Raw genomic sequence first — 27,427 nt, 5'->3', positions numbered from 1 at the left:
AACTTACTCTCATAGTTCACCTTGCCTTCCCCTTATGCTTTTCGAGTTATCTTCTGCTAATTTTTAAAGGTTCCTCAGTCCTCTGGCTTCCCACTATTCTTCACCACATTGTAGACATTTTCTTTTGCTTTAATGCTGTCCCTGCCTTCCCATCCTCCCATCAATGTGCTTCTTCTTCCTTGGGATGAATTTCTGCTGTGCCTCCCAAATTAGACCCAGAAACTCCTGCCATTGCTGCTCCACTGTTCTCTCTCCCTTCAAATAAACTCTGGCCAGCTCCTCTCTCGTATTGTTGCAGTTACCTTTACTCAGCTGCAACTCCCTTACATCTGATTCCAGCTTCTCCCCCTCAGATTATAGGGTGAGTTCTGTCATATTATGGTCACAGCTCCGGAGAGATCCTTTTACCTTCAGCTCCCTAATCACGTCTGCCTCATTATACATCACCAAATCCAGAATTGCCTGTTTCCCTCGACCACAAGTTGCTCCAAAGAAAACATTGTGTAGACATTCTGCAAATTCCTTTTCTTGAGATCGGCCATCAACCTGAGTTTCCCCGTCCATTTGTATATTGAAGTCCCCTAAGATTATTGGATTTCTTCCATGCCTTTCCTATCTCCTGATTTATTTTCTTTCCCACATCCTGGGTACAGCTGTCAGGGTACTTTATCCTTTGTGCCTCCTCAAATCTACCCACACAGATTCTATGCCTTCTGACTCTACATCATTTCTTACTGTCAATTTAATTTCATTTCTTATTAATAAGACAACCCCACTCTCTGCCCATCTGCTTGTGCTTCCAGCAGGATGAATATCCTTAAATAATTATTTCCCAGCCCTGATTCTCTTGCAACTATTTCTATGTGATACCCACATCATACCCACCAATTTCAATCTGTATCACAAAACTCAATTAGCTTGTTTCATATACAATCTGTGTTGAAGTTCAGCACCCACAGTCTTACCTTGATTGCTCCCCTTCTCAAAGATATCCCTTTCCATACTCTCTGTCTTATTACTTAGTTCTGGAAACTTTAATAACCTCTGCTAAGTGCCCCCCACCTCTTCTAACTTTTTCCAGAATTTCCCTGCATTTGAACCCACACTCCACTACAGAGGAACCTCGATTATCCGAAGGACACAGGCGGGGAATATATCACTCGGTTAAACAAATTCGGATAATCGAATGTCGGATAACATAGTTCAGCCAAGCATCGAGACCTTGTGATCTTGCTGGATAATCTGATATTCAGATAATCGAATGTCAGATAATCGAGGTTCCTCTGTATTCAGTTTACAACCCTATCTGCAGCCTTAATTATGCAATTTGCCAGGATCCTGGTCCCAGCATGATTCAGGTGGATCCTATCCCATCGGAACTGCTCCCTCCTTCCTCAGTCCTGGTATCAATGTCCCATGAATTGGTATATCTTGACACAACTCTTTGAGCCATGTGTTTACCTTGTTGACCTGTACTAACCTGCTCATGGCTCAGGCAGTAACCTAGAGATTATTGTCTTTATGGTTTAGTTTTTTAATTTAGCTCCTAGCTGCTCATATTCCCTCAGCAGAAGCTCTTTCCTCTTTCTACCTGTATCATTGGTACCTATGACTGGATCCCATCCCACTCCAAGTTTCTCTGTAGTCCAGGTGAGAGATCCTGAATCCAGGCACTCGGCAGGCAACCCAGCCTTCGGGACCATAAGACATAGGAGTGGAAGTAAGGCCGTTCGGCCCATCGCGTCCACTCCGCCATTCAATCATGGCTGATGGGCATTTCAACTCCACTTACCCGCATTCTCCCCATAGCCCTTAATTCCTTGTGACATCAAGAATTTATCAATCTCTGCCTTGAAGACATTTAGCGTCCCGGCCTCCACTGCACTCTGCGGCAATGAATTCCACAGGCCCACCACTCTCTGGCTGAAGAAATGTCTCTGCATTTCTGTTCTGAATTTACCCCCTCTAATTCTAAGGCTGTGTCCACGGGTCCTAGTCTCCTCGCCTAATGGAAACAATTTCCTAGTGTCCACCCTTTCCAAGCCCTGTATTATCTTGTAAGTTTCTATTAGATCTTCCCTTAATCTTCTAAACTCCAATGAATACAATCCCAGGATCCCCAGCCGTTCCTCATATGTTAGACCTACCATTCCAGGGATCATCCTTGTGAATCTCCGCTGGACACGTTCCAGTGCCAGTATGTCCTTCCTGAGGTGTGGGGACCAAAACTGGATACAGTACTCCAAATGGGGCCTAACCAGAGCTTTATAAAGTCTCAGTAGCACAGAGATGCTTTTATATTCCAACCCTCTTGAGATAAATGACAACATTGCATTTGCTTTCTTAATCACGGACTCAACCTACATGTTTACCTTTAGAGAATCCTCAACTAGCATTCCCAGATCCCTTTGTACTTTGGCTTTACGAATTTTCTCATCGTTTAGAAAGTAGTCCATGCTTGTATTCTTTTTTCCAAAGTGCAAGACCTCACATTTGCTCACATTGAATTCCATCAGCCATTTCCTGGACCACTCTCACAAACTGTCTAGATCCTTCTGCAGCCTCCCCACTTCCTCAGTACTACCTGCCTGTCCACCTAACTTTGTATCATTGGCAAACTTTGCTGGACTGCCCCCCAGTCCCTTCATCCAGATTGAGGGACCTTCGATCCTGACCATGGGGAGCAGTGTCTATTCCCCTGATTATACCATCCCTGATTACAACTATATTTTTCTTTTCTCCCCCACTCCTTGAAAAGCTCCCTATACCATTATGGTCAGTTTGGTCAACCCCTCTCCAACCCGCACTCTCATCCACACAGGGAGCAAACCTGTTAGACGAGCTCAAGGGCTGAGGCTCCTTCAGCACTACCTCCTGGATCCCTCTACTTGCCTCGCTCATAGTCACACCCTCCTTTTCCTGATCAATGACTGAATCAGAGGGAGGAGAAAGTGAGGACTGCAGATGCTGGAGATCAGAGTCAAGGTTAGGGTGATGCTGGAAAAGCGCAACAGGTCAGACTGCATCCGGGGAATAGGAGAGTGTGCTGTGCTTTTCCAGCACCACACTTTTTGACTCTGATCTCCAGCATCCACAATTCTCACTTTCCCGTGATCCTGCGCTTCAATGTATCCTGTTTTTCAAATAGAAACCTTACAAACTATGAGGCAAAAATAGCAAGCAAAAAGCACTTCTTCCTTTCTGAACCAAGTTCCCACTCTGCCTCCAAATGCACCGATTATATACTCACTTGGATGGGATTGTTCCTTCCTGAGTGTGGGACGATTACTGAAAACCAATACCCCTCAGCCTCCTCTGCTCCAAGGAAAACAAACCCAGCCTATCCAGCCCCTCTTCATATTGGAGGCTTTTCATCCCAGGCAACATCCTAGTAAACCTCCTCTGTACCCTCTCCTGTGTAATCACGTCTTTCTGATCGTGTGGTGACCTGTACTATACACAGTATTCCATCTGTTGCCTAACCGATGTTTTAAAAAACTGTAACAAGACTTCCTTGGTCTGATATTCCACGCCCTGATTAATGGAGTCAGGCATCCCATATATCTTCTTCATCACCCTGTCTACTTGTAAAAGCTACACCAAAATGGAATTAGATGTCTTCAGGTAATAGGTATGGAGGACAAAAGCAATGAAAGACTTATTAACTTCTCCTGAGCAGCTTGTACATATAGAGTTTAAGTTGAAGTGTAGTGGTGGTAAATGCGAGCGTAAGCTCCATGACTAAATATCTTGGTACAACAGCACTGACCTAAATTGAAAAAGAAACATTTTCAAAGTGATTTTATTCATCATCAAATCAATTCATTAAAACTTTAAAATAATTCTGGACTGAAGGGTCTGTTTCCTTGCTGCCCATCTCTATGACACTATTTTTCTTAAAGGCAACCCAACTACGGTGATGATAATGAGGGCAGCCAGGTGGACCTCACAGAAGGTGAGTTCCCTGATTGGGGCTGTTAACCTGATCCAATCACTGAAACTGCAAACCATTGAATGTTTAGTTTGGAACATTCAGAACAAAAAGCATCTATGTTGGTGGCAACAGCACATATTGTTTACACTGTATTTTGTGTGCTAATTGTAACAGCACAACATCAGACAATGGGGAGGATTGAAGAAAAACATCTTTAATTTTCAGACTTTAGCTAGCAATGTTTTTTTAAATACGGAAATGGTGCTGCAACCTTCAGAGTTACTGCATGAAACTGTGAGATGAAGCCTAATTCCTTCAGAAAGATGCTATGATCATTTAAAAGCCTTTTATTCTTCTTATGAAGAAACACAGCTGCAAAACACAAGCAATTGATGGAGTACAGAGGACAGTCAATCTTGGACTGATTTCATGAGTGCTTGTTATTTAAGCACTAACACTTGGAGATTCACACAAGCTTCCAAGACATCCCGTCTTCAGCAGGAAAACTGTTTACTGCTCTTTGTTGTAAAGGAGTGTTGGCTATAAACTGCTCTCGCCTCGTACAGCCAATTTAAACTAAACTGACAAGTTTAAGACTGCACATTGAGATAGATAAATGTCACTATTGTTTGGTACCAGATTGAACTGAAATTTCAGTGACCATGGCTACAGCTCTTTAAATCATTCCAAACAAGTTGGAACAGCAAGGTAGTGAACTGCAGGAGATGGTGACTGTTAGAACTGGCTTCCCACAGCCACCTGATATTAGGAAATGTACCAAAACCGATGAAACAGAACCATTGTGCACTCTCAAATGCATTGAGATGATTCAACTAAGGATGATTAAAATTTCTGTCCATGCCTGGGCAGTGAAGCTCAACTCAAAAGCCATAAACACTTAAAAAGACATACGCCTTTCTCTAATTACAACAGTTGGATCAGCAACTGGACTGATCATTTTGTATTTATTAATAACTACAGTTTTCACGCAGTGAGTAAATGACTAAAATTCAATTGTTGATTTTTAAATAAGTCAAGGATTGATTATTTCATCAAAGTTCAGGAGTCTTCACATTACAAGGTACCTTGGCCATACTACATGGTTGGGGAAAATGGGATTAAATAGTTAGGTAGATGTGTCTGACTGGCACAGATGTGATGTTTCCAAGGGCCTTTTTTCTAGGCTGTAGATCTATTAGACTGTAAGATTATAAGACATAGGAACTGAAATTAGGCCATTCAGCCCATCGAGTCTGATCTGCCATTCAATCATGGCCCCGTTCTCCCGCTTTCTCCCCGTAACCGTTGATTCCCTTGATACTCAAGAGCCTATCTATCTCAGTCTTGGGACTATGAGTCCATGGGGAAGACCTGACCCCTAAGTTATCAGGAAGCTCACCAGAGTTACTGCGTGCAGGAGGGCCCACTGGTTATGGGTAAAATCCCCTCAACTGGCCTATGGCTGGGAAGGTTCTCCAACACGATACCTGCTGTTGATCGAATTAGAAAGGTCTTTACCTCACCATTTTAAAACTCCACTGCCAGAAGACCCCATTAAATGTTGCCTATGGAGCAGTATTTAGACAGATGAGTGTGTGGGAAGTTAAATTCTCTAAAGCTGATATTCATTTAGGTTTCCGACATCATGTCCTTTTCTCTTATCAAGAAAGGTTTTGAGGTGAGTGGGCAACTCTCTTAGACCTGCTGGGAAACCTAGATAGTTACAAAAGAGCAGTGCGCCAAAAGCTTTGATTTTAAATAAACCTGTTGGACGATAATCTGGTGTTGTGTGACTTCTGACTTACAAAGTGCTATTTTAATCCTCAATTCTGGATTTAACAGCCCATGCGCCGAACTTTGTGATGTGGTTCCAGAGTTACAGAGGTAAGCCAACCGTCGGAAGAGTTGTCTCATGAAACTGATGATCAGCTCCATTGTGGAGCTCCAGTCATGGCCAGCTGAGAGCCTGGTGTTCAAAGCATTCCCTCAGAGAGACTGGTTTCACAGTTGGATAGGTATTTGCCAACCTCCTGGGAGACCCTTCACCAGTTTGGCACTTCACCTCGCTTCATGCTGACCATTGTATACTCAGAGCTCACAACCGGCTGCCTGCAGCTTGGACAGCTCTATCTGACTGACGAAGGAAGAGGGTGAAAGATAATTGTAGCAGCTGGAAAAACACGAGCAGTGACCCCAGCTTTTCTCACCTCAGCCTCCCTATAGCAGAGGGGAGAGACGTCGAGAGGCAGCTGGATAAAAGTGAGGTCCCCATTTAGAGGTTCATATAGACAGACAAATCAGCTCTGCAAAAGTGAGTACTGCAGATGCTGGAGATCAGAGTCAAGAGTCAAGTGGGCGGCACGGTGGCACAGTGGTTAGCACTGCTGCCTCACAGCGCCTGAGACCCGGGTTCAATTCCCAACTCAGGCAACTGACTGTGTGGAGTTTGCACGTTCTCCCCGTGTCTGCGTGGGTTTTCTCCGGGTGCTCCGGTTTCCTCCCACAGTCCAAAGATGTGCTGGGTTAGGTGAATTGGCCATGCTAAATTGCCCGTAGTGTTAGGTAGGGGTAAATATAGCGTATGGGTGGGTTGCGCTTCGGCGGGTCGGTGTGGACTTGTTGGGCCGAAGGGCCTGTTTCCACACTGTAAGTAATCTAATCTAATTAGAGTGATGCAGGTCAGGCAGCATCCGAGGAGCAGGAAAATCGACATTTCAGGCAAAAGCCCTTCATCAGGAACAATCAGCTCTGTCAAATTGAGAATGCAGAGATACCAAACAGTGCTACATGGAACAGATGTCAAACTCAAGACTGGGCATGCATGAGGCACAGTGGACAATCAGCAATGGCTCAATTGTATTCAAACTGAATCAGCAACCTCATGACTTGGAATATTGTCCACAAGACCAATAGCATCAAGCCAGGGGATCAACCCTGGTTCAATGGGGTGTGTGAGAGGGCACGTCAGTGGCAGAATCAGCAATACGTGTAAATGAGGTGTCAACCTGGTGAAGTTACGAAACAGGACTACTTGCGTGCCAGAAAGCAAAAGCAGCAAGTGACAGACAGAGTTAAATGATCCCACAACCAACAGATCAGACCTAAGCTCTGCAGTCCTGTCAAAGCTAATTGTGAATGTTTGTGGACGAAACAACCCACTGGAGGATGCAGTTGCACAAACGTTTCCATCCTCATTGATGGAAGAGGCGAAGACATCAGTGTAAACGATAAGACTGAAGCATTTGAACATCATTCCCAGCCTCCTTTAGTGGTGCCCAGTATCACAGATACCAGCCGACAGCCAATCTGATTTGTTCCAAGTTATATCAAGAAAGATATCATGATACCCAGTTGGAGACACTGGATACTGCAAAGGCTGTGGGCCCTGACCGCATTGCAAAAATAGTACTGTGCCCCAGAACCTGCTACTCCCTCAGCCAAGTTGGTCCAGTACAACACAATGCTGAAAATGGCTGGTATGCTTTATAAGTAAGAAGCAGGACAAATCCAACCCGCCCAATTACCATCCCATCGGTCTACTTTCGATGACCAATAAAGTGATGGAAGGGGTCATCAACAGAGCTATCAAGCAGCACTTGCTCAACAATAACCTGCTCAGTGACGGCCAGTTTGGGTTCCACCAGGGCCACTCAGCTCCTGATCTCATTACAGCCTTGGCTCAAACATGGACAAAGGAGCTGAATTCCAGAGGGGAGGGGAGAGGGCCAGCCTTTGACATCAAGGCTGCAGTAAACCATGTGTGGCATCAGGGAGCCCTGGCAAAACTGGAATCAATGGGTATCAGGGGGCAAACTCTCCATTGGTTGGCATTGTAACTGACACATTGAAGATGGTTGTAGTTGTTGGAGGTCAGTCATCTTGGTTCCAGAACATCTCTGCAGGAGTTCCTCAGTGGAGTGTCCTAGGCCCAGCCATTTTGAGTTGCTTCCTCAATGTCCTTCCCTCCATCATAAGGTCAAAATTGGGGATACTCCCTAATGATAGCACAGTGTTCAGCACCATTTGTGACTCCTCAAATACTGAAGCAGTCCGTGTCCAAAGCCAACAAGATCTGGACAATGTCCAGGCTTGGGCTGACAAGAGGCAAGTAACATTTGCACCACACATATGCCAGGCAATGACCATCTCTAATAAGAAACAATCTATCCACCAGCCCCTGACATTCAATGCTGTTACTATCACTGAGTCCTCTATTCCCAACATCCTTGGGGCTACCATTGACCAGAAACTCAACCAGAATTGCCATATAAATATGTGGCTACAAATGCACTTCCGAGGCTCGGAATATTGCAGCGAGTAACTCACCTCTGGAAGTTGAAATCAGTTTTCAGAAAGACATTACAGAACATTACATTTTTCAACGAGGTTCCTGTTGTGAATTTACCAGAATTTCTCGTGTTGTGGTCAGTGTTTCTTACCTTGGACATGGATACTGCTTGGTTGTGCGGAAGAAGCTGTGATGGGTGGGTATGGTTTGAGGTGGGACCCTGAAAACTGTTGTACTTGAGGTGGCTGTGATGTCCTTCTGTGCATCAGGGGTGGAGCTGCTGCAATTCTTCTGGGACTGATGTGATGAGGAGAAGGAGCGGAGGATGCAAATCTGCTGGAAAAGTCAAAATGGCAAATTGAAACGGTCACTTTACAAAGTTGTCCCTTATTTACAAGAGACCTACTGACCATTTAAGATGAACTTTAAACAGAATCATGATGTCTTTATTGCATTCACTTGTGGTAAAAATCCAAAGTGTGAAGGAAAGGAGCCCACAGCCGCTAACACATCATCTTGGATTCAGCATCTGGGAAACAATTGCAAGTCACTTTATACTACAAAAGAATGGTTTCATTTAGTTGTGTTTTATGGCATTTAAAATAGTTCAGGAATTACACAATGAGTTCCTGGCCCGCTGACATTAGTGACTACAGCCTTTATTAATAGTCCCACTTACCCTGTAAAGTGGGTATGTTGGACAGCTTTCAATCTACATTCACATTTCTCCATTAATCAGAATTTTCCACTGGAAAGCTGCAAGCCTACTGCTGCTAAAGGAACAGTCAAATGGTGTTTGACACCACATGGACGCCGTTTCAAAATACTCACAGATTGCTTCCCCCACCCTGCCCCTCAACTGTTAGGAAAAATTGTGTTTCTTATTTCTGCAAAAACTTCATATTCATGTAACAGAAAAATCTGGTGGGATACTGAATTGTTTGAATTGCCCTTTAACCATCTTTCTAGTTGAGTTTATAGTCCTGCCAGTTGAATTGGAAGCTACATCGAATGAATTGTAGCCACATTGGAAGCAGTTACCTAGATATTTATATCAGATGTGTCCTCTCTCCCCCTATTTTCCACCAGTTTAGTCTCCCTTTATTGTAGCATGCTACAATATAACCCCATGACAAAGTCTGAACAATATTTGCAATAGATATGGATAGAACCTGAAAATATACTGAGAACTGCTTCAACTCTTTAAGCTTATTATTTGTTGACTCTTTAAGCATTCATAATTTAGTTCTTCCTTTTTTTTCATTTATTTCAGTCTTCATTTTGGTCACCTTCGCCTTACACAGTCCATTCCAATTTAATGAGCTCTGAAATGGCTATAATATACATGACTTGCAGACTCTGCCACACAGGGAGCACGGGATAGTTGAAGTGTTGGGTAGTTGCATTGTTTGGAGATCAGGCATCCCCACGGACAGAGGGATTTGTCCTACTTTAGTCTGGCATTGTAGTATTTAGGAATGTCAACTATGGTTAAAATGTAATGGAACTATGTGACTGTGGATCAGGAAGGATGGTTTTTGTGGGATGAAACTGATGTGATTACAATGCATTACTGTGGCTGGGGAGGAACTTATATTGCTTCGAGCACATGCTGCCTGTGATACACATGCTATAATCAGAGCTTACTCAGGACAACGGCAAAAGCATATTTGATTTGAGGTTGTGCAGTTATGCTTCTGTGTAAATATTCAAACCTCAATCTGTACAGTAACATTTTCTTTTTAAGTTTCATACCTTTCATGATAATTTTTGTTCATTTGTATATTTGTAAATATTGTAATTTTGTAAATTTTGCTCATTTTTCTCCTCCCAGACTCTATTACTGAATTGGAAGGTAGTTTTGGAAATGCTATCCGGAACTATCTCTGACAATGAGATGAGATTAGAAACTCACCAAATGAAAAATTTTAGATGCAGAGTAAATCATGCTGTGGAACATCAAACTAATTAACTAATTAGTGGAACTCAGACTCACCCAGACATGTACATCTGCAGCCTTTAATATTGTGACTGGAAGAAATTTGTTGCAATCATCACCTGGTTCCTAAACTATCCAAGCTAGTGGTACAAAAATTCAACTGGGGTTCAACTTGGGAAATTCTGCTAATTTTATTTTGCTCAATCAGTCTCCCTATAATTCTACATCTGCTATTTAAAGGATTCTCTTCTCTACAGAGATTGGTGCTACAGTATCAGTGGAAAATGGTTCATTATTATGCTACTGTGCATCCAGATTCAGGGATCGTGCTCTTGTAGTCATATTGAATAAATTGTGGTGAAGAAAGATTGTTTTATTGAGTATTTAGGCACCCTTGCTGGAAGAATGTTGGAAACTTTCCAGGAGAGAATAATTGACAGGGTAAATGCTGTCAGCTAACTTTAACAGAACCTAATTCTAAACCAGGAAGATTTTCAACCTCTGGAGATTTCCCAAGGTAACCTAACTCCCAAATACCAGTTCCAAGTATGTATGCTACAAAATATTTGTTCCATAATCTGTTGCACTTTTACTATTATCCACTGAAAAATAGATTTGTTGGAAAATGTCTTGTACTGCATCTAACATTTTGAGGCATCTGCACCACAGTCTCCACTATTGCTTGTTATTTATATAAATAATTTGAATAAGAATATAGGAGGCATGGTTATTAAGTTTGCAGATGACATCAAGTGAGTGGTATAGTGGATAGTGAAAAAGGTTACTTAAGATTACAATTTGGGTCAGTGAGCTGAGAAGTGGCAGCTGGAGTTTAATTTGGACAAGTGTGAGGTATTGCATATTGGTAGTACAAAGGAGGAGAGGAGTTATACAATTAATGGTAGGGCCCTACATAGTGTTGCAGAACAGAGAGACCTAGGGGTTCAGGTACATCATTCTTTGAAAGATAGAAGGGTAGTTAAGAAAGCATTTAACATGCTTGCCTTCATTGCTCAGATCTTTGAGTATAGGAGTTGGGATGTCATGTTGAGGTTGTACAGGACATTGGTGAGGCTTCCTCTGGAATACTGTGTGCAGTCCTGGTCAGCCTGTTACAGAAAGGATATCATTGAACTGGAGAGGGTTCAGAAAAGATTTACCAGAATGTTGCCAGGAATAGAAGGTTTCAGATGTAAAAATAGACTGGAAAGGCTGGGACCTTTTCATTGGAGCATAGGAAATGGAGGGGTGACCTTATTAAGGTTTGTAAAATCATGAGGGGCATATTTTAAGCTGAGACAAGAAAGATTTAAAAAGGACATGGGGTCAACTTTTTTTACACAGAGAGTGGTTCATGTGTGGAATGGACTGCCAGAGAGAATGGTGGGTGCGGGCCCAGTTCCAACATTTGGATAAGTTCATGAAAGGTTTGGAGGGATATGGGCCAGGTGCAGGCAGATGGGACTAGTTTAGTTTGGGAACATGGTCAGCGTAGACTAGTTGGACTGAAGGGTCTATTTCTGTGCCGTATAACTCTATGACCTTATGATATATGTTAAAACACATTGGATTAACCTTCATTATGCTGAACATACCAGTAAAAGATTCAAGAACTCTGATTGGCTAAGTAACCTCATCTTTTTCAGCAGATGGCAGATTGAATTGAGAGAGGCTGAGATTCAGATTATTTGTTTCTGTTTCTCAGTTCTGCTCCCATGAATCCAGTAACCTGTGACACAGCTACTTCCTATCAAGATATACTCAGCCTCCTGAGAAAGAAAACATGATGCCAAGAAGTGTCTGCTATAGTTATAGAGCAAACTCAAACTGAGCATGAGGAAGTAGAGGGATATCAGAATCTCATGTAAATTCCACTGAAACCCAAAGTGAATACATTCATAATTATTCGTTGGCTAAGGATTAGAGGTCCCATTCAACACGAGTGCTGACAATCATGAGAACATTTAAAGCGGGTACATACATTTGTCACACTGCATGGATTTTTCCTGTTCACAGTTGATGTGTTTTGTCATATGAGATTCACAAAGCCTAGTTCTGTGTGTCCTGGTGTAACGTTTCTCACGCAACCTTTAAGTCTTCACCTCTTTAAATATGCAACTGGGGTGATGGTTGGTTTCCTTGAGGAATTATGAGGCTGGAGAGGCAGAAGTGCTGGCTACTGCCTATCGTACTGACAGCAACATAAATAAAGCCAAGTTGCACATCACTTCAGATCTTGCCGACTAGGAAATGCTGCACAAACTGTGGTACTGGGACTGTGTGTAAACCGATATGGTCAAGGCCAGGGTGCAGCTTGATGTCGGCTTCATGGATAGGGAGCTGGGAGGTGTGGGTGGGTGGCATGGTAAATCAAAGGGCAGTCCTTGTTCCTGATGCCTGCCACAGGAGGCCATACCATCAGACCAACCCAACCTGGGCACAGATTGGAGCCTAACTCAAGACTGTGTGGCAGTGTAGGAAGAAAGTCAATGATCTACAGTAAGGGTAAGTGGCACCATCTCTTCTCTGCTATCTCACACTCACAGGACCGGCACTTGTTCTAACTTGGCCACTTCACTCATCTCTCACTTAACCTCATGGACTGCCACAGCTCGACCATTGCATGCGTTATTTTCACTTAATGGTTATCACCTACCTTTCCCCACCCGCCCAAATTACTATCCCTGCCTGCCTTCGTCTGTCATCCTCACTCACTGGTTACACTTCACCACATTTCCTGCTGGCATACCACCACTGACTGCTTTCTTAAGACCATAAGGCATAGGAGCAGGAATTAAGCCATTCAGCCCATCAAGTCTGCTTCTCCATTCAATCATGGCTGATAAGTTTCTCAACCCCATTCTCCTGCTCTCTCCCTGTAACCTTTGATCCCCTTGATAAACAAAGATCTATATAACTCAGTCTTAAATCTACTCAATGACCTGACCCCCACAGCCTTGTGTGGCAGTGAATTCCATAGATTCACCACTCTCTGGCTGAAGAAGTTTCTCTTTATCTTCATTTTAAAAGGTCTTCCCTTTACTCTAAGGCGGTGCCCTCTGGTCCTAGTCTCTCCTACCAATGGAAACATCTTCCCAACAGCTACTCTGTCCAGGGCATTCAGTATTCCATATGTTTCAGTTAGATCCCTCCCCTCATCCTTCAAAGCTCCATCGAGTATAGACCCAGCCACCTCGGTAATACTCAATCCTTCCCTTTGTCTCATTGCAGACAAACCTGGCCCACGGCCCAGGCAGTTTCTCTACACTACCCGAACGCATGTACCTGCATCCCTGAGCAGCTCAGACCTGATTTGGAGCAGGACTGACCTTGGTCGAATGCTGCAGCTGAAATATTGCTGTAGTATGGTGCCACGCAGCAACACGTCTACACCTTTGACTGTACACTGCTCCCCAGTATGACAAACTGCTTCTCTCCTCCACTGCACAGGAAAGAAATGCAAGCTACAGAGGAAGACAGCCTGTAAATCAGAGCTGATGTCAGTGAGTGTGCATTAAGAAAGCACACTCACTGTAAAGGAGACAAAGGCTAGTAGCCTCCAAATAGACAGGAAAGTGAGTGAGTGTTATGAAGCAAGATACACCTGTGTTGGTGCATGAGATGTATGCAGGTGTTCCTGTCTGCAAAGGGAGCTTGCAGAAGCTTGCAAGTCATAGGTGCTCCTGAACTCTGGAGTGGCACGGTATCTCAGTGGTTAGCACTGCTGTCTTACATCACCAGGGACCTGGGTTCGATTTCACCCTCGGGTGACTGTCTGTGTGGAGTTTGCATGTTTTTCCTGTATCTGCGTGGGTTTCTTCTGGGTACTCCAGTTTTCTCCCACAGTCCAAAGATGTGCACATTGGGTGGATTGGCCATAGGAAATGCAGGGTTATGGGGATAGGGTAAAGGGGGCAGGTCTTGGTGTGATCTTCTTCCGAGGGTTGCAGTGCACTCGATGGGCCGAATAGCCTGCTGTCACACTGTATGGAATCTAGGACCCTATTCTATGATTCTAATTCTGAAATGATGTGTAAGTCAGCCTGAGAGCAGCTCTGATGATTTGTGGAGGCTGTTGGGGTTTTGCCAGTGAGGACAATGGTGCTCATATAGCATGCAGTGGCATTGCTCTGAACGCCAGGACAAACATACTATATGTTGCAGCCGCTGGATACCTCCTCTGGTTCACATTTCAAGAATTTGCACCATTTCATTTCTCAGGAAAGGAGATGAAAATTGGAAATGGCAGAAAAATAACACAAGTTGGGACTTGATGAGCATGGACTGAGATGGAAATAGGACAGTCACAGCCAATAGTGAAACCCTGAAGATGCCAGTTGATGAGAAAATCACAAAGATTTTGCTTGACATCAAGATTTTGATTCTTTTCATTCTCTCCATCTCTTTTCACCGATTTGCCATTGCTCCCACCAAACCAGGGAGCAGAAAATAGCACTCATTGTATTTCAAATTTGTCCAGACGTTTATTTCTGAACAGGTAGAAAAAAAGAATGCAGGAAGCAAAAATTGTACTTTGATGTTGGCTGGGAAAGCGAAGAGAATGGGGGAGAAGCTGTTTCCAATTTCTTTCTTGGTGGTTGGTTATTTTTAAAGGTATAATTTAGACATCGAGTTGAATGTCTCTTGGTTGAATTCTGGGTGTGTCAGTTCTTCCTTACTATACTGCTGTTTTGATTATCTGGTCAGTGTTTGCACATTGATCTGGCTTTTCCTTTTAGGCTGGCTTGTTCCTCCATAGCCAGGCTATTGTACATCGCTATTATAGTTCTGCTTGCAACAGATGACAGTGATTTTGGAACCTTGCTGATGAGATTAAACAGTTAAATACCTTTAAAATTATTTAGGCATTTGATAACTGATTTGAGATGCAAAATACATTCCACATAAAAGGTAGGTACATGAGTCTTATTCCATTTATCCGTTGCTACTTCCCAGATGTCTCATAAGAATATCCTTATCCATGACTAAGGTGCACCTCTGTAGCCTGTCCCGGTTTTCAAATAAAGTTATTGACGAAATGCATGACCCAAGAATACTGCTTGGAAAGTTACATTTGACCTACTTAATGGTGGTGATGACAATGATAACGCCACTGTTTCCGAATCAACAATGCATCTATCGAACGTTTTTAATCCATTAAATTTCCCAGGTTGATTTGCTGAAGAAACAGATCTTAATCAGTAAGAACCGAGTCAGAAGAGATGATGATAGACTGTAGATATGCAACCAGAGTCTTCTGACCTGGCTTTCACCCTTCAGTCTAACTTTGTGGGTTTTAAACAAATAATCAAATTCCAGAAAATGGGAGTTAATGTGGATTTAATAGAATTACTTTAAAAAGTTTGGATTCAAGAGGAAGGCAAAAAAGATAGTAGTTACCACTAAAGCAATAAAGGACATAACTAAGTTTTGAATATTCATTTAAATTTTGGCTGAATTGAACTTTTCTTATGCCTATGTTTTTCATTTTAGCTCATTCTGCTGTTTACTTTCAATAATTTGATATTTAAACAAGCAGGTAACATTAAAATACAAAAAATAAATAATCATAGAGGGTGGCTCAATGGTTAGCACTGCTACCTTACAGTACCAGGGACCTGGTTCAGTTCCAGCCTATTGTGAATGTGTGGAGTTTGCACATTTGCCCCGTGTCTACGGGGTTTCCTCTGGGTGCTCTGACTTCCTCCCACAGTCTAATGATGTACAGGTCAGGTGAATTGGCCGTGCTAAATTGCCCGTAGTGTTCAGGAATGTGCAAACTAGGTGGGTAACCTATGGGAAATGTTGGGAAATGCTAATATGGTTGGGGGGTCTGTGTCTGAGTGGGATGCTCTTTGGAGGGTCAGTGCAGACCTGACGGGCCGAATGGCCTCTTTTTGCACTGTAGTAAGACTATTCTATTAAAAATTGACTTTAGCAGTATACAATTTTTAGAAAACATTTTAGAAATATTAAAGGCATGAAACTAATCCTTTAAAGTCAACAGTTATGCAGGTTATTTTATATTGCAACACTAACACTGAAACAATTGCTTCATTCAGCTGGCCAGTTTGTAATGAAATGGTAAGAGAAAACAATGAAGCTAACTGGTTTTGCCTTGGAGCAGTGGAAGTGAGACCACAAAATTTGATATTCATAGAATCCCTTCAGTGTGGCAGCAGGTCATTCGGCCCGTCAAGTCCACACTGACTGTCCAAAGAGCATCACCACTCAGACTCACTCCCTCTCTTATCCCTGTAACCCCATATTCCCCATAGCTAATCTAGGTGTGAACAATTGTGGGCGGCACGGTGGCACAGTGGTTAGCACTGCTGCCTCACAGCGCCTGTAGACCCGGGTTCAATTCCCGACTCAGGCGACTGACTGTGTGGAGTTTGCACGTTCTCCCCGTGTCTGCGTGGGTTTCCTCCGGGTGCTCCGGTTTCCTCCCACAGTCACAAAGATGTGCGGGTCAGGTGAATTGGCCATGCTAAATTGCCCGTAGTGTTAGGTAAGGGGTAAATGTAAGGGTATGGGTGGGTTGCGCTTCGGCGGGTCGGTGTGGACTTGTTGGGCCGAAGGGCCTGTTTCCACACTGTAAGTCTAGTCTAATTAGATCAATTGTTCTAAAATTGTTGGTGATGCTTCGACCACGGACTCATTTTGTGATTCTTCCAAGAACGTCATACTTCACTTTATACTCTTTCCCATTTAGGAAGTCCTTTTGGGTTGCAACACGTTAAGATATACTGTGAATATTTTTGTTTTAAATGCAACTGCTCCAGTGGAGCTGGAAAATCTCTACTTTGCTTCAGAACTCACATCATTAGGAATGTGATTTCACCTGGCATTAATGATGTTTTCCCTTGCCAAACATGCGTAGCTTCCATGTGCATTGTTAAATGAACATAATAGTCGATGGTTCATGCTTTTGGAAACCTGGAACATTTTAGCTGGGTACTATACAGCTTTCAAAATAAAAAATATCCACAAAATTTATATTAGGAAATAGGAGTTGTTTTCGAATCCACTCGATTATAAAAGTCTGAATAACTTAACACACATAGCAGCACAGTGGTTAGCACTGCTGCCTCACAGCGTCAGAGACCTGGGTTCAACTCCCGCCTCAGGCAACTGTCTGTGTGGAGTTTGCTCATTCTCCCCGTGTCTGCATATATTTCTTCCGGGTGCTCCAGTTTCCTCCCACAGTCCAAAAATGTGCAAGTTAGGTGAATTGGCCATGCTAAATTGCCTGTAATGTTAGGTGAAGTGGTCTGGGTAGGTTGCTCTTCAGGGGGTCAGTGTGGACTTGTTGGGCTGAAGGGCCTGTTTCTATGCTGTAAGTAATCCAATCTAATCTAATCATGTAACCCAACAATTCTGAACAATACCAATCCTGAATTCATTTCCAAAACATGACATGTGAAAGACAACATAAGCCATGGTATCCAGTAGTTATAGAAATTGCTCAAAAAATTCAGCAGGTCTGGCAGCATCTGTGGAGAGAAATCAAAGTTAATGCTTCACGTTGAGAGACCCTTCCTCAGGAGTCGCTCAACCCAAAATGTTAACTCTGATTTCTCTGCACAGATACTGCCAGACCCTGCTGAGCCTTTCCAGCAACTTCTGTTTTTGTTTCTGATTTACAGTATCGGCTGTCCTCTCGGTTCCTGTCCAACAGGTATGACAGGAAGAAATGCTAACACTTTGCACAGTCACTAAACTTATCTTCCTCATGGTGAATATTGAGGGAAAAATCAGGGCATGATGAAGAAGACAGGTCTCCTTAATCATTTCAGTGCCATATGAAAATCATAACATGAGCGATTTAGTTGGAACCCATCTGAACCAGATCCTTCAATCTATTTTCAGAAATCTAGAAGTTAGGTGAGTGTAGACTGTCCAGCAGCAGATCCAACCCAGAAATGCCCTCAGCTATTTGGTGCAAGTATTACTTTAGACCAGTTCTAACAGTTCAGAGTTGCAGTAACAGGCAGACATGTCTGAGGAACATGTCTGACTAATGTGACAATTGATGCAGCTGGCTGATTTCGGAACCACCCAATGAATATTGAGTACTGAAATCGCTCAGATCTGTGGACATCTTAGCCGAGAGATCTCGGTGTCCATGCACAAAGCTCCCTGAGAGTTGCCAGCAAGGTTGAGAGGGTTGTTAAGAAGGCATACAGTGTGTTAGCGTTTACTGGTAGAGGGAATGAGTTTCAGAACCATGAGGTCATGCTGCAGCTGTACAAAACTCTGGTGCGGCCGCACTTGGAGTATTGTGTGCAGTCCTGGTCACCGCATTATAGGAAGGAAGTGGAAGCTTTGGAAAGAGTTCAGAGGAGATTTACTAGGATGTTGCCTGGTATGGAGGGAAGGTCTTACAAGGACAGGCTGAAGGACCTGAGGCTGTTTTCATTAGAGAGAAGAAGGTTGAGAGGTGACTTAATTGAGGCATATCAGATAATCAGAGGGTTAGATAGGGTGGACAGTGAGACCTTTTTTCGTCAGATGGCAATGGCTAGCATGAGGGGATATAGCTTTAAATTGAGGGGTGATAGATATTGGTCAGATATCAGGTGTAGTTTCTTTACTCAGAGAGTAGTAGGGGCGTGGAATGCACTGCCTGCAACAGTAGTAAACCCACCAACTTTAAGGGCATTTAATTGGTCATTGGATAGACATATGGATGAGAATGGAATAGTGTAGGATAGATGAGCTTCAGACTAATTCCACAGGTTGGCACAACATCAAGGGCCGAAGGGCTTGTACTGTGCTGTAATGTTCTATGTTCTATCTTATTTTCTATGGGGCAGTGGAGGTGTGGAAGATACACCTTCCAAATGATTGACTAACTCCTAAATTATAAGTTTCTTGAAGGGAAGTAAATAATAAGGTGCATTGCATTATGTGACATGTTTGACTGTTTTCTTCCTAAAAACCAGACTGAGTTCAGTTAGTTGTTTTAAAACTTGAACATTGAGGATGGTTGCTTGAGAAAAATGCCTTGAAGAGTTGCTTCAAGGATGTAAAGCCATCATCCGAAATCAAGGCTTACAGAATACGACAAAAAAGACTGAATACACTCCCTGTGACAGCAATTGATATGCTGCATACAAGCAATGTCTCTGTGTCCATACACTGCTGAATGATACAGCAGTAAACCTCAGAGGAGAAGACAAAAAGGAGAAAGTATTCTTAGCTTCATAAATTTCATATTATCATTCAAGATATTGGTCATGCCAGGAATAACAAAGTCATTTTTCCTGATCTGTGCTACATGTGTAATCCTTTCACGATTACAACTTTTTTAAAATGAGGAATTTCGCTGAGATTTCCTGATATCAATAACAACTGTTGACAATATATTGTCTGTTATTCAAATATTTATTTCTAAGCTACTTATCAATGCTTCAATAGATAAACAAGGTTCCCAGGATGATATTAAAAACATAGTCCAAACATCTTCATGAATGCAAGATGATTGCCACATCAAGACTTCCGAAAAACAGGTCTGTACGAGAGATACAGTTCTTCAACATAGTTTTGAAATTTTGAATTTTTTTCCCTCATTTTCTGCTTGGTTGCAGCATGATGTCAGGGAAAAAAACTTCGAGAAATGTCCACATCTGCTTTCAGAGAGTAGTGACCATGTGAAGTACTGTCTCGGTATTTTGATAAAAACTAATTAGAATACAGTGTCTTTGGAATTGTTCCCAGAAGACTTTTGGTCATCAATCTAAATTCAATTACAAGTGAACATCCATCACCCACTCTCAAAAGATTCTTCTGGGAAGACAGGATCTTGATATATTTCACTGATTTACAAAACTTTGCTGAGGTGCTAAAATGTAAATGCATGTCAATGTAGAAATTTTGAATTTCTCTCCACAACATTTTCGAAAGACTCTATACATATCGCAAAAAAAAATCAGCACTTTTTGAATCCAGGTTATATATGAAGCAGACTATGCCCTTCAATATCTTAACTGGAAGAAAGTTTGGGTTGTAGGAGTGCAGTATAAGTTCTAAAGAAGGGTTATTGGACTCGAAATGTTCGCTCTGCTTTCTCTCCTCAGATACTGCTAAGTTTATCCAGCAATTATTGTTTTTGTTGTTACATAATAAAGGGTCAGGATCCTTTGACAACTCCCTGGCTAATAATGGAGATTGCTGTTTTACTGTACAGTTAAATGAAAGGATACCAAAGCAAGGTGTCCTGTGTTGTGAGTGGAATGATCCTTTGCATCTGTAGTGGCATTCTCATTTCTGAATCAATGCTAGAACGTTTTGAGTTTGACTGTAGGCAGCCTCAACAAGTAAACTTTAGAAAATGCTGTCTCAATCCTGAACTTATGTTCAGCAGAGCACTTGGGTCTGAAAAAGAAGACAACATGGGAATCATGGTGGGTGATCTGGAAGTGTGTGTGGAAGCTGTTCATTGTCGAGGCACACTGGGGTGAAGATTTTGGTATAACAGCACATTGTTGAGGATATAACAAGAAATCAAGAATACAAAAGCCCCCCAGTTCCCCAGGCCCTACCCCTCATACCTTCATCCCCTCCCATGCTAATCAATGCCCTGCACCCACCCTCACAACTCCTCATATTCTCCATGTCAACTCATCACCCTCTGCCCATTTCATATGGTTGTATGGCGGTCTGTGCCCTTCTGTCCCCCTACCATAAACCCTTCTGTTCCCCTACCATAAACCCCCATAACCTTCATGACAAACCATATACTCTTTACCCACCTACAATGGACCCTTTGTACCAAATCATACCAATCCATGCCTGTGCCTGAACACCTACTATGACAACTCACCCACTATTCACAGTGGGCAGACCTCAAGACACATGTTGAAATAAAGTTCTTAAGAAAAAGGTTCCTGAAGAAGGGCTCATGCCTAAAACGTCGACTCTCCTGCTCCTTGGATGCTGCCTGACCTTCTGCGCTTTTCCAGTCACACATTTTCAGTAAAGTTCTTAAGAGTCCATTGACGAATTCACTTCTGATAAAAACTCATTCACTGCATTGGAGTTTCTTTTATCCCTGATTAAAAACAAGTATTGAAATTCATTGTTCCATTTGCAAAAGTCAATAAACACTTGGATCTATGAATCAGACTGTGAGTTGAGACATACCACACTGTGATAATGGAAGGTTATGAAATCAATCACTTGGCATTAACCTAGTAAAGATGCTAGTGCTCAGGTTTATATCCACAAATAGTGAACATTGCTTTATCTACCAGGCAGCCTTTGTGTAAAATATTTAAAGAGAAAACGTTCCTTTTGACAAGTCCAATGAGTTTAAGTGCTTTTCACATAGAATCAACTTTAACAATCCCAAAGGGCACATTAACTTTTTCTTCCAAAGGGTACCTTACCTCTTCCAAATAGAATATCACCGCCTCTAAGGGACAATGTCCAAAAGGGTAACTTATCCATCTGGAGGGCTCTGGCAGCTCTAGATTTTTTTTCTATGAGGTCTAAAGAGCACACCTCATGTTTTCTACCAGTGACAATAAGGTCAAACAAGTGTAACTGCCCCCCCCACCCCGCCTCTGTAAACCATGGAAATGCAACTTAAAATCTGCCCCTCCCCTGTGACAACATGCTTGGCGACAGAATTTCCAGATTTGGGAGTTAGCTGCTCTCTTCGTCATGATGCACAAGTTCTCGATTGTCAAGAAAATTCAGAGTTAAGTGTTTAAAGGAACTATTCTATGTGGATTGAAATTATGATATGGTATGGTATTAGGATTAGTTCAAATAACTCACTGAGAGAATCAACTGGACATTATGGACAGAGGGACCTTTATATGAACATTTAGAAGCAACTTCACCTCAACAGTCAATTGAAGAATTTTTGATAATTGATTAAAATTTGATTTAATTTTGTCCTTTCTGGAATATTTTCAGAGTTCACAGGTCTTGGAAAATCCTCGAGGATTGGGAAATTATTCATATGAGTTCAATCTTCAAAAAATATTTGAAGGAGAATGTGTTCAACTATTAAGCTGTAAGCTTTACTTCTATTGTTAGGAATGTATTTCAAGACAGTGTCATAGAGTCATACAACATGGAAACAGAATATCTTAGAACAGAATGAGCCAATCCAAGATAGTTACCATTGATTTATAAGGAACTAGTAATGTTTAATTATTTATTTGAGAAAATAGCAGATCTAGTAGATGAAGGGATTTGACATTGCCAAATATGATAAAGTACTTCATAAAATCCAAGAGCAAAACACTAATGAAAATAAATTGTAATGGTCTGAGAAATGGACTATTGATTGAAAATAAGCAGAAATCATGCACAAACATGTGTTTAACAGCCAAAGACCAGTGAAGTATCATTTATGTTTCTGTATTGGGGCCATCATTATTGATATTTTATGACATGATCTAGGGGAAGAAATGATATTCCAATTCTCCACACCTACAGATGAGACTTCAGTTAGAGCAGCAGCAGATAATGAAAATCAATCTGCACACATTTAAAAGCATTGTGACAAGATTGCTTAGTTGGTAAAGACATTGCTGGTGCATGGGAAATACATTGTTATGAGGTCAGGCTAATTTGGATTGCAAGTTTAAAGGGAATTATTCGAGCTATCAGAACAGGAGTAAATTCTAAATGGGTTCTTGAATAGGTCACTACAACCATTAGTACAAAGTTCCCATGTTATTAAAGGTGTGTTGGAATGCATAGCAAAGGGAGTAACTTAAATCCAGATAAATCACTTCAAATTACATATTGGCAGCACTCACCAGGTTTAGTTTCTCTATTTCAAGAATTGGGAAATTGTTAAGTGTAAGTGCGAGATCTTTGATCTTGAATTGAAGTGAATGATGCATGAGGGTGGATTGTTCCCTCCCCAACATTGAGCCCTTTCTATATTGAAGAAGAGAAAACTGAGAAGGTGGAGAACAAAAGTCTGTAAAATTATTACATTTTGGACAAAGGACTCCGAATTAGCTTCCTCACCTTGGCAATATGTCAGCACAGGGTATCACATTTACCAATTCTGTTCAACAAAATAGGAAGTACACAAGATTTTGTTGTAGCTAAAAGTATGTTCAGTAAATAGAATAACAAATCTTAATGAGTATCATGGAGGAATGGGTCATTTTCAACAAATGAGTGAAAGCTTAATGGAGATACACTAAGGGCACACCGTGAATGTACTGAAGATTTTATGCTTGAAACTGGAACTGTCATACAATATTGTTACATCTGGTCAGCACATTACCAGAAGGATGTGGATGCATTGGAGAGGGTAAGAGGAGGTTCACCAGGATGTTGCCTGCTATGAAGAGAGTTTGAGTAGGATTATTTTCATTAGACAGACAGGGGTTGAGGTGGGACCTGATTGAGGTCTTCAAAATTATGAGAGGTACAGACAGGGTTGATAGCAAAACATTTTTTTCCCCAGAATGGGGGTCAATTACCAGGGGTCACAAATTCAAGGTGAGAAGGGAAAAGTTTAAGGGAGATATGCATGGATTGTTCTTTACACAGAGGGTGGTGGGGGCCTGGAACACTTGCCAGCGGAGGTAGTAGAGGCGGGCACGATAGCATCATTTAAGATGTATCTAGACAGATATACAAAAGGACAGGGAGTAGAGGGCTACAGATCTTTAGAAAATTGGTGACAGGTTTAGGTAGAGGATCTCGATTGGCGCAGGCTTGGAGGGCCGAAGGGCCTGCTCCTCTCCTGTAATTTTCTTTGTTCTTATACCAGGGCTCCAAGTCATTACAGTCGCTGTAAAGGTGAATGATCTGACAACTTCAGTCATATGAAGGTAACGATATAGTTCTGCATTGATTTTTAATGCTTCTTTACTCATGTTTCTCAAGAAAACAAAAGTACTGTAATTGTTTATTGGAACAGGAATGATTGAAAGAACATGTAGCCAGTTCTAGTCATTATGTTTCTTTGGATACTCACTACAGCCGTCCAAATCTCAGAAAAAAGCTCACATGTTTGTACAGGTATTTCCAAATAATATGAAAACATAATATTAGAAATAAACCGCAGGGAGGCATGAAATTTGTCAAAATGTTAAAACAATCAGATGGTTCACAAATGCAGAAGAGAAATAATATAATGCATTGATGCATGAAGTTCTCTCATTGGTAGTGGCCAATGCTTGCTGTACTTTTATGGAAGAGTAAAAAATGAGGTCTGGAGATGCTGGAGATCACAGCTGAAAATGTGTTGCTGGTTAAAGCACAGCAGGTTAGGCAGCATCCAAGGAATAGGAAATTCGACGTTTCGAGCTTATGCTCGAAACGTCGAATTTCCTATTCCTTGGATGCTGCCTAACCTGCTGTGCTTTAACCAGCAACACATTTTCAGCTGTACTTTTATGGAACGCATGTATCAAAGGCTGAGATTCCATGCAGAAATGATGAGAATTAGACACTGAACCACAGGGAACAGCTTTTGTAGAATTCCTCGTTGCTAGTTCAGGAGCAGTAATGATAGAAGAAAAAATACAAATTTCAGCAGAAATTGTAAATGTTATTTTTCGTCTGAAATGTAAGTGCATGCATTAAGAAAGCTGTCACCTGCATTCAGAAAACAAAATGCTTGCCTTGTCCCCTGTGTCAGTTAGAAATGAAAGTTCTGAAGAAGGGTCAACAGCAAAAGCAGAAAGTGCTGGAAAAGTTCAGCAGGTCTGGCAGTATCTATGGGGAGAAAGCAGCATTAATGTTTTGGATCCAGTGACCTTTCCTCAGAATCTTTCCATAACTGGATCAACATGTTAACTCTAAATTCCCTCACTGATGCTGCCAGACCTGCTCAGCTATTCCAGCACTTTGTTTCTGATTTCCTACAGTTCTGTTGCATTTTTAAATCTGAAGACGGGTCTCGAAACATTAATTCTGCTTACTCTTCACAGGTGCTGCCCCTCCTGCTGAGTTTTTCCAGCACTTTCTGCTTTCGTTTTAGAATTGCAGCATGGCCAACCTTTCATGGTCAACCAGAACAGTCCCACAACTGATCGTGCATACTGCTCATTCACGGTGGGAGCTGGATTCTCCCCCATTAGGGCGATGGCTTCTGGGCAGTGAAAGGTGGAGAACTAATGCGTATACTAATCTATCGATTTACAATAAAACAAAACTCTTGCAAATCTTATTTTGCTGCCCAAGTCAATATATGGACACCAGTCTGTTATACGGGATAGTGAGGATTAACTTCTCCAAGTGGGAAGATAAAGAGAGTAAAAGGTTATCCCTTTTTCTGACAGAAATGAAGCTTCTAGTGGCTTGTTTAAATGAAATAGCTGAGTCACACTGCATGATCATGAATTATGACAATCCAAAGGTATTTTTGGAACTGGAGCCATTTGATCAATGAAAAAATGAGCTATAGGTGTAATAGGTCCCTTCCTCAATCAAGAAGCAGCAGAGTTTGGCTTTGGTTTTTCCCTCACAAGGAATGCGTCAAATTAAAACGAAAATATTTTCATAACATGCACCTTTAATAGATTTTGGAATCAAGGATTGATGAGTGCCAACAGTGAATGAATCCAAAAAATCCACATAGAATGAGAATCAGATGTTTCAAGTGTGTCTTGAAATATCACTGTCAGGAATTGTCCAAAAATAAAGAGTCAAATATCTGAAGCAACTCATGAAACAGGAGGTGCCGAGGGCGGATATGATGGGGATGAACAGCAAAAAAATATTGTGCTGGTGGTGAAAACATAAATTCTGTAAAAATATTGTTAGTTGCTAATCGTTCAATTGTAGCGTATAAGGCAATGGCTGTACCTCAACAATATATGACATTGTTTGGCTCAACTGTTATTTGGAAATCTCGGACAAAACAGACAAAATAGTGTCAACAGTAGGAAGATTCTACCTGCTTTTAATTCAGGAATGATAATTGGCTACTATCTTTAAACAGAATAGCTCTCTCTTGTGAAATTACGGGAGCACATCAATGCATAAGTGCGGATGCAATCTAGTGTGATACATCATTATTGTTGAGCAAGTCTTTGATGAAAAAAAGCAAAAACTGTATTTGGATATGAAGAATGAAATAACTTTTACATTCGGTAAAGTGTCAAATTCATGGAATCTGGACATTATTGTACTCCACTGAGGAAACTGGGGCTTCCTTGTCAAGATCTCCAAAAGGTCCATTGCTGTCCTCTGAGATAGGAGTATTACTCTTAAGAAGAGGTTTGTATGAAGTATGCATAATTGGTTTGCTCATCCCCCCTCACCAACAGTAAAACAACTGTTAAAGGATTAGATTAGATTAGACTTAGATTAGACTTACAGTGTGGAAACAGGCCCTTCGGCCCAACAAGTCCACACCGACCCGCCGAAGCGCAACCCACCCATACCCCTACATTTTACCGCTTACCTAACACTATGGGCAATTTAGCTTGGCCAATTCACCTGACCCGCACATCTTTGTGACTGTGGGAGGAAACCGGAGCACCCGGAGGAAACCCACGCAGACACGGGGAGAACGTGCAAACTCCACACAGTCAGTCGCCTGAGTCGGGAATTGAACCCGGGTCTACAGGCGCTGTGAGGCAGCAGTGCTAACCACTGTGCCACCGTGATGCTGGTGTTGTGCATAAAGACCATGAATCTCCTGTAGAATAGATCACGTCACAATGTGATGAATGTATTGAACATTAAAAGACACCACTCTGTCTGCAAGAGGTGTTCCTTTTACTCGGGAATTATTAACCACAGATCTGAAGATATGGAAAGAATGTCTGTTCATTACATATTGTAGATACAGTGACCAGGTTTGGCAGATCCATCATGTTAGACAATATGGAGAGCTGGACTATACTGAAGAAAGTCATGGGAAAGAGGATTGGCACAGGCTTTGGGTCACTAACAAAATAACCAAAGTTAATTTGTGAAATGTCGAAATGTGTGCAAGAACTTAAATAGTGATGTTGCACAAAACACTGGCAGATCAGCCAATCTGTCATTTGCAATGGCACTAGCATGGACAGTGCATGTAAAAAGAAATCTTTATAGATGGTTGGGCTAATAGCCCATACCAATCAGTGAATAATTAGACTGCTAATTGTGAAATACTAGATTTAAGGTGAGAGGGGGAAAGGTTAAAGGAGATGTACGAGGTAAGTTCTTTGAAGCTGACAGCAATAAGTGACTAGAATGTGCCGTCAGGAGAGGTGGTAGAAGCAGGTATGATAGCAACATTTAAGAGGCATTTAGACAGACACACGAACAGGTAGGGAACAGG

At 41.9% G+C, this 27,427-nt stretch overlaps 1 protein-coding gene across 1 annotated transcript in view; it reads right to left on the bottom strand.

The window, feature by feature from the left end:
- glis3 (GLIS family zinc finger 3) overlaps nucleotides 1-27,427 on the bottom strand; it is a 558,527-nt gene that overhangs the window by 43,396 nt on the left and 487,704 nt on the right. Inside the window, exon 11 of the mRNA XM_060846791.1 lies at nucleotides 8,374-8,555. Within this exon, the coding sequence (XP_060702774.1) occupies nucleotides 8,374-8,555 (182 nt within the window). The remainder of the gene's footprint in view (nucleotides 1-8,373; nucleotides 8,556-27,427) is intronic.

The sequence above is a fragment of the Hemiscyllium ocellatum genome, chromosome 2, assembly GCF_020745735.1.
Source record: "Hemiscyllium ocellatum isolate sHemOce1 chromosome 2, sHemOce1.pat.X.cur, whole genome shotgun sequence".
In the NCBI taxonomy this organism is placed as follows: domain Eukaryota; kingdom Metazoa; phylum Chordata; class Chondrichthyes; order Orectolobiformes; family Hemiscylliidae; genus Hemiscyllium; species Hemiscyllium ocellatum.
This window is presented reverse-complemented; position numbering and strand designations above follow the sequence as displayed.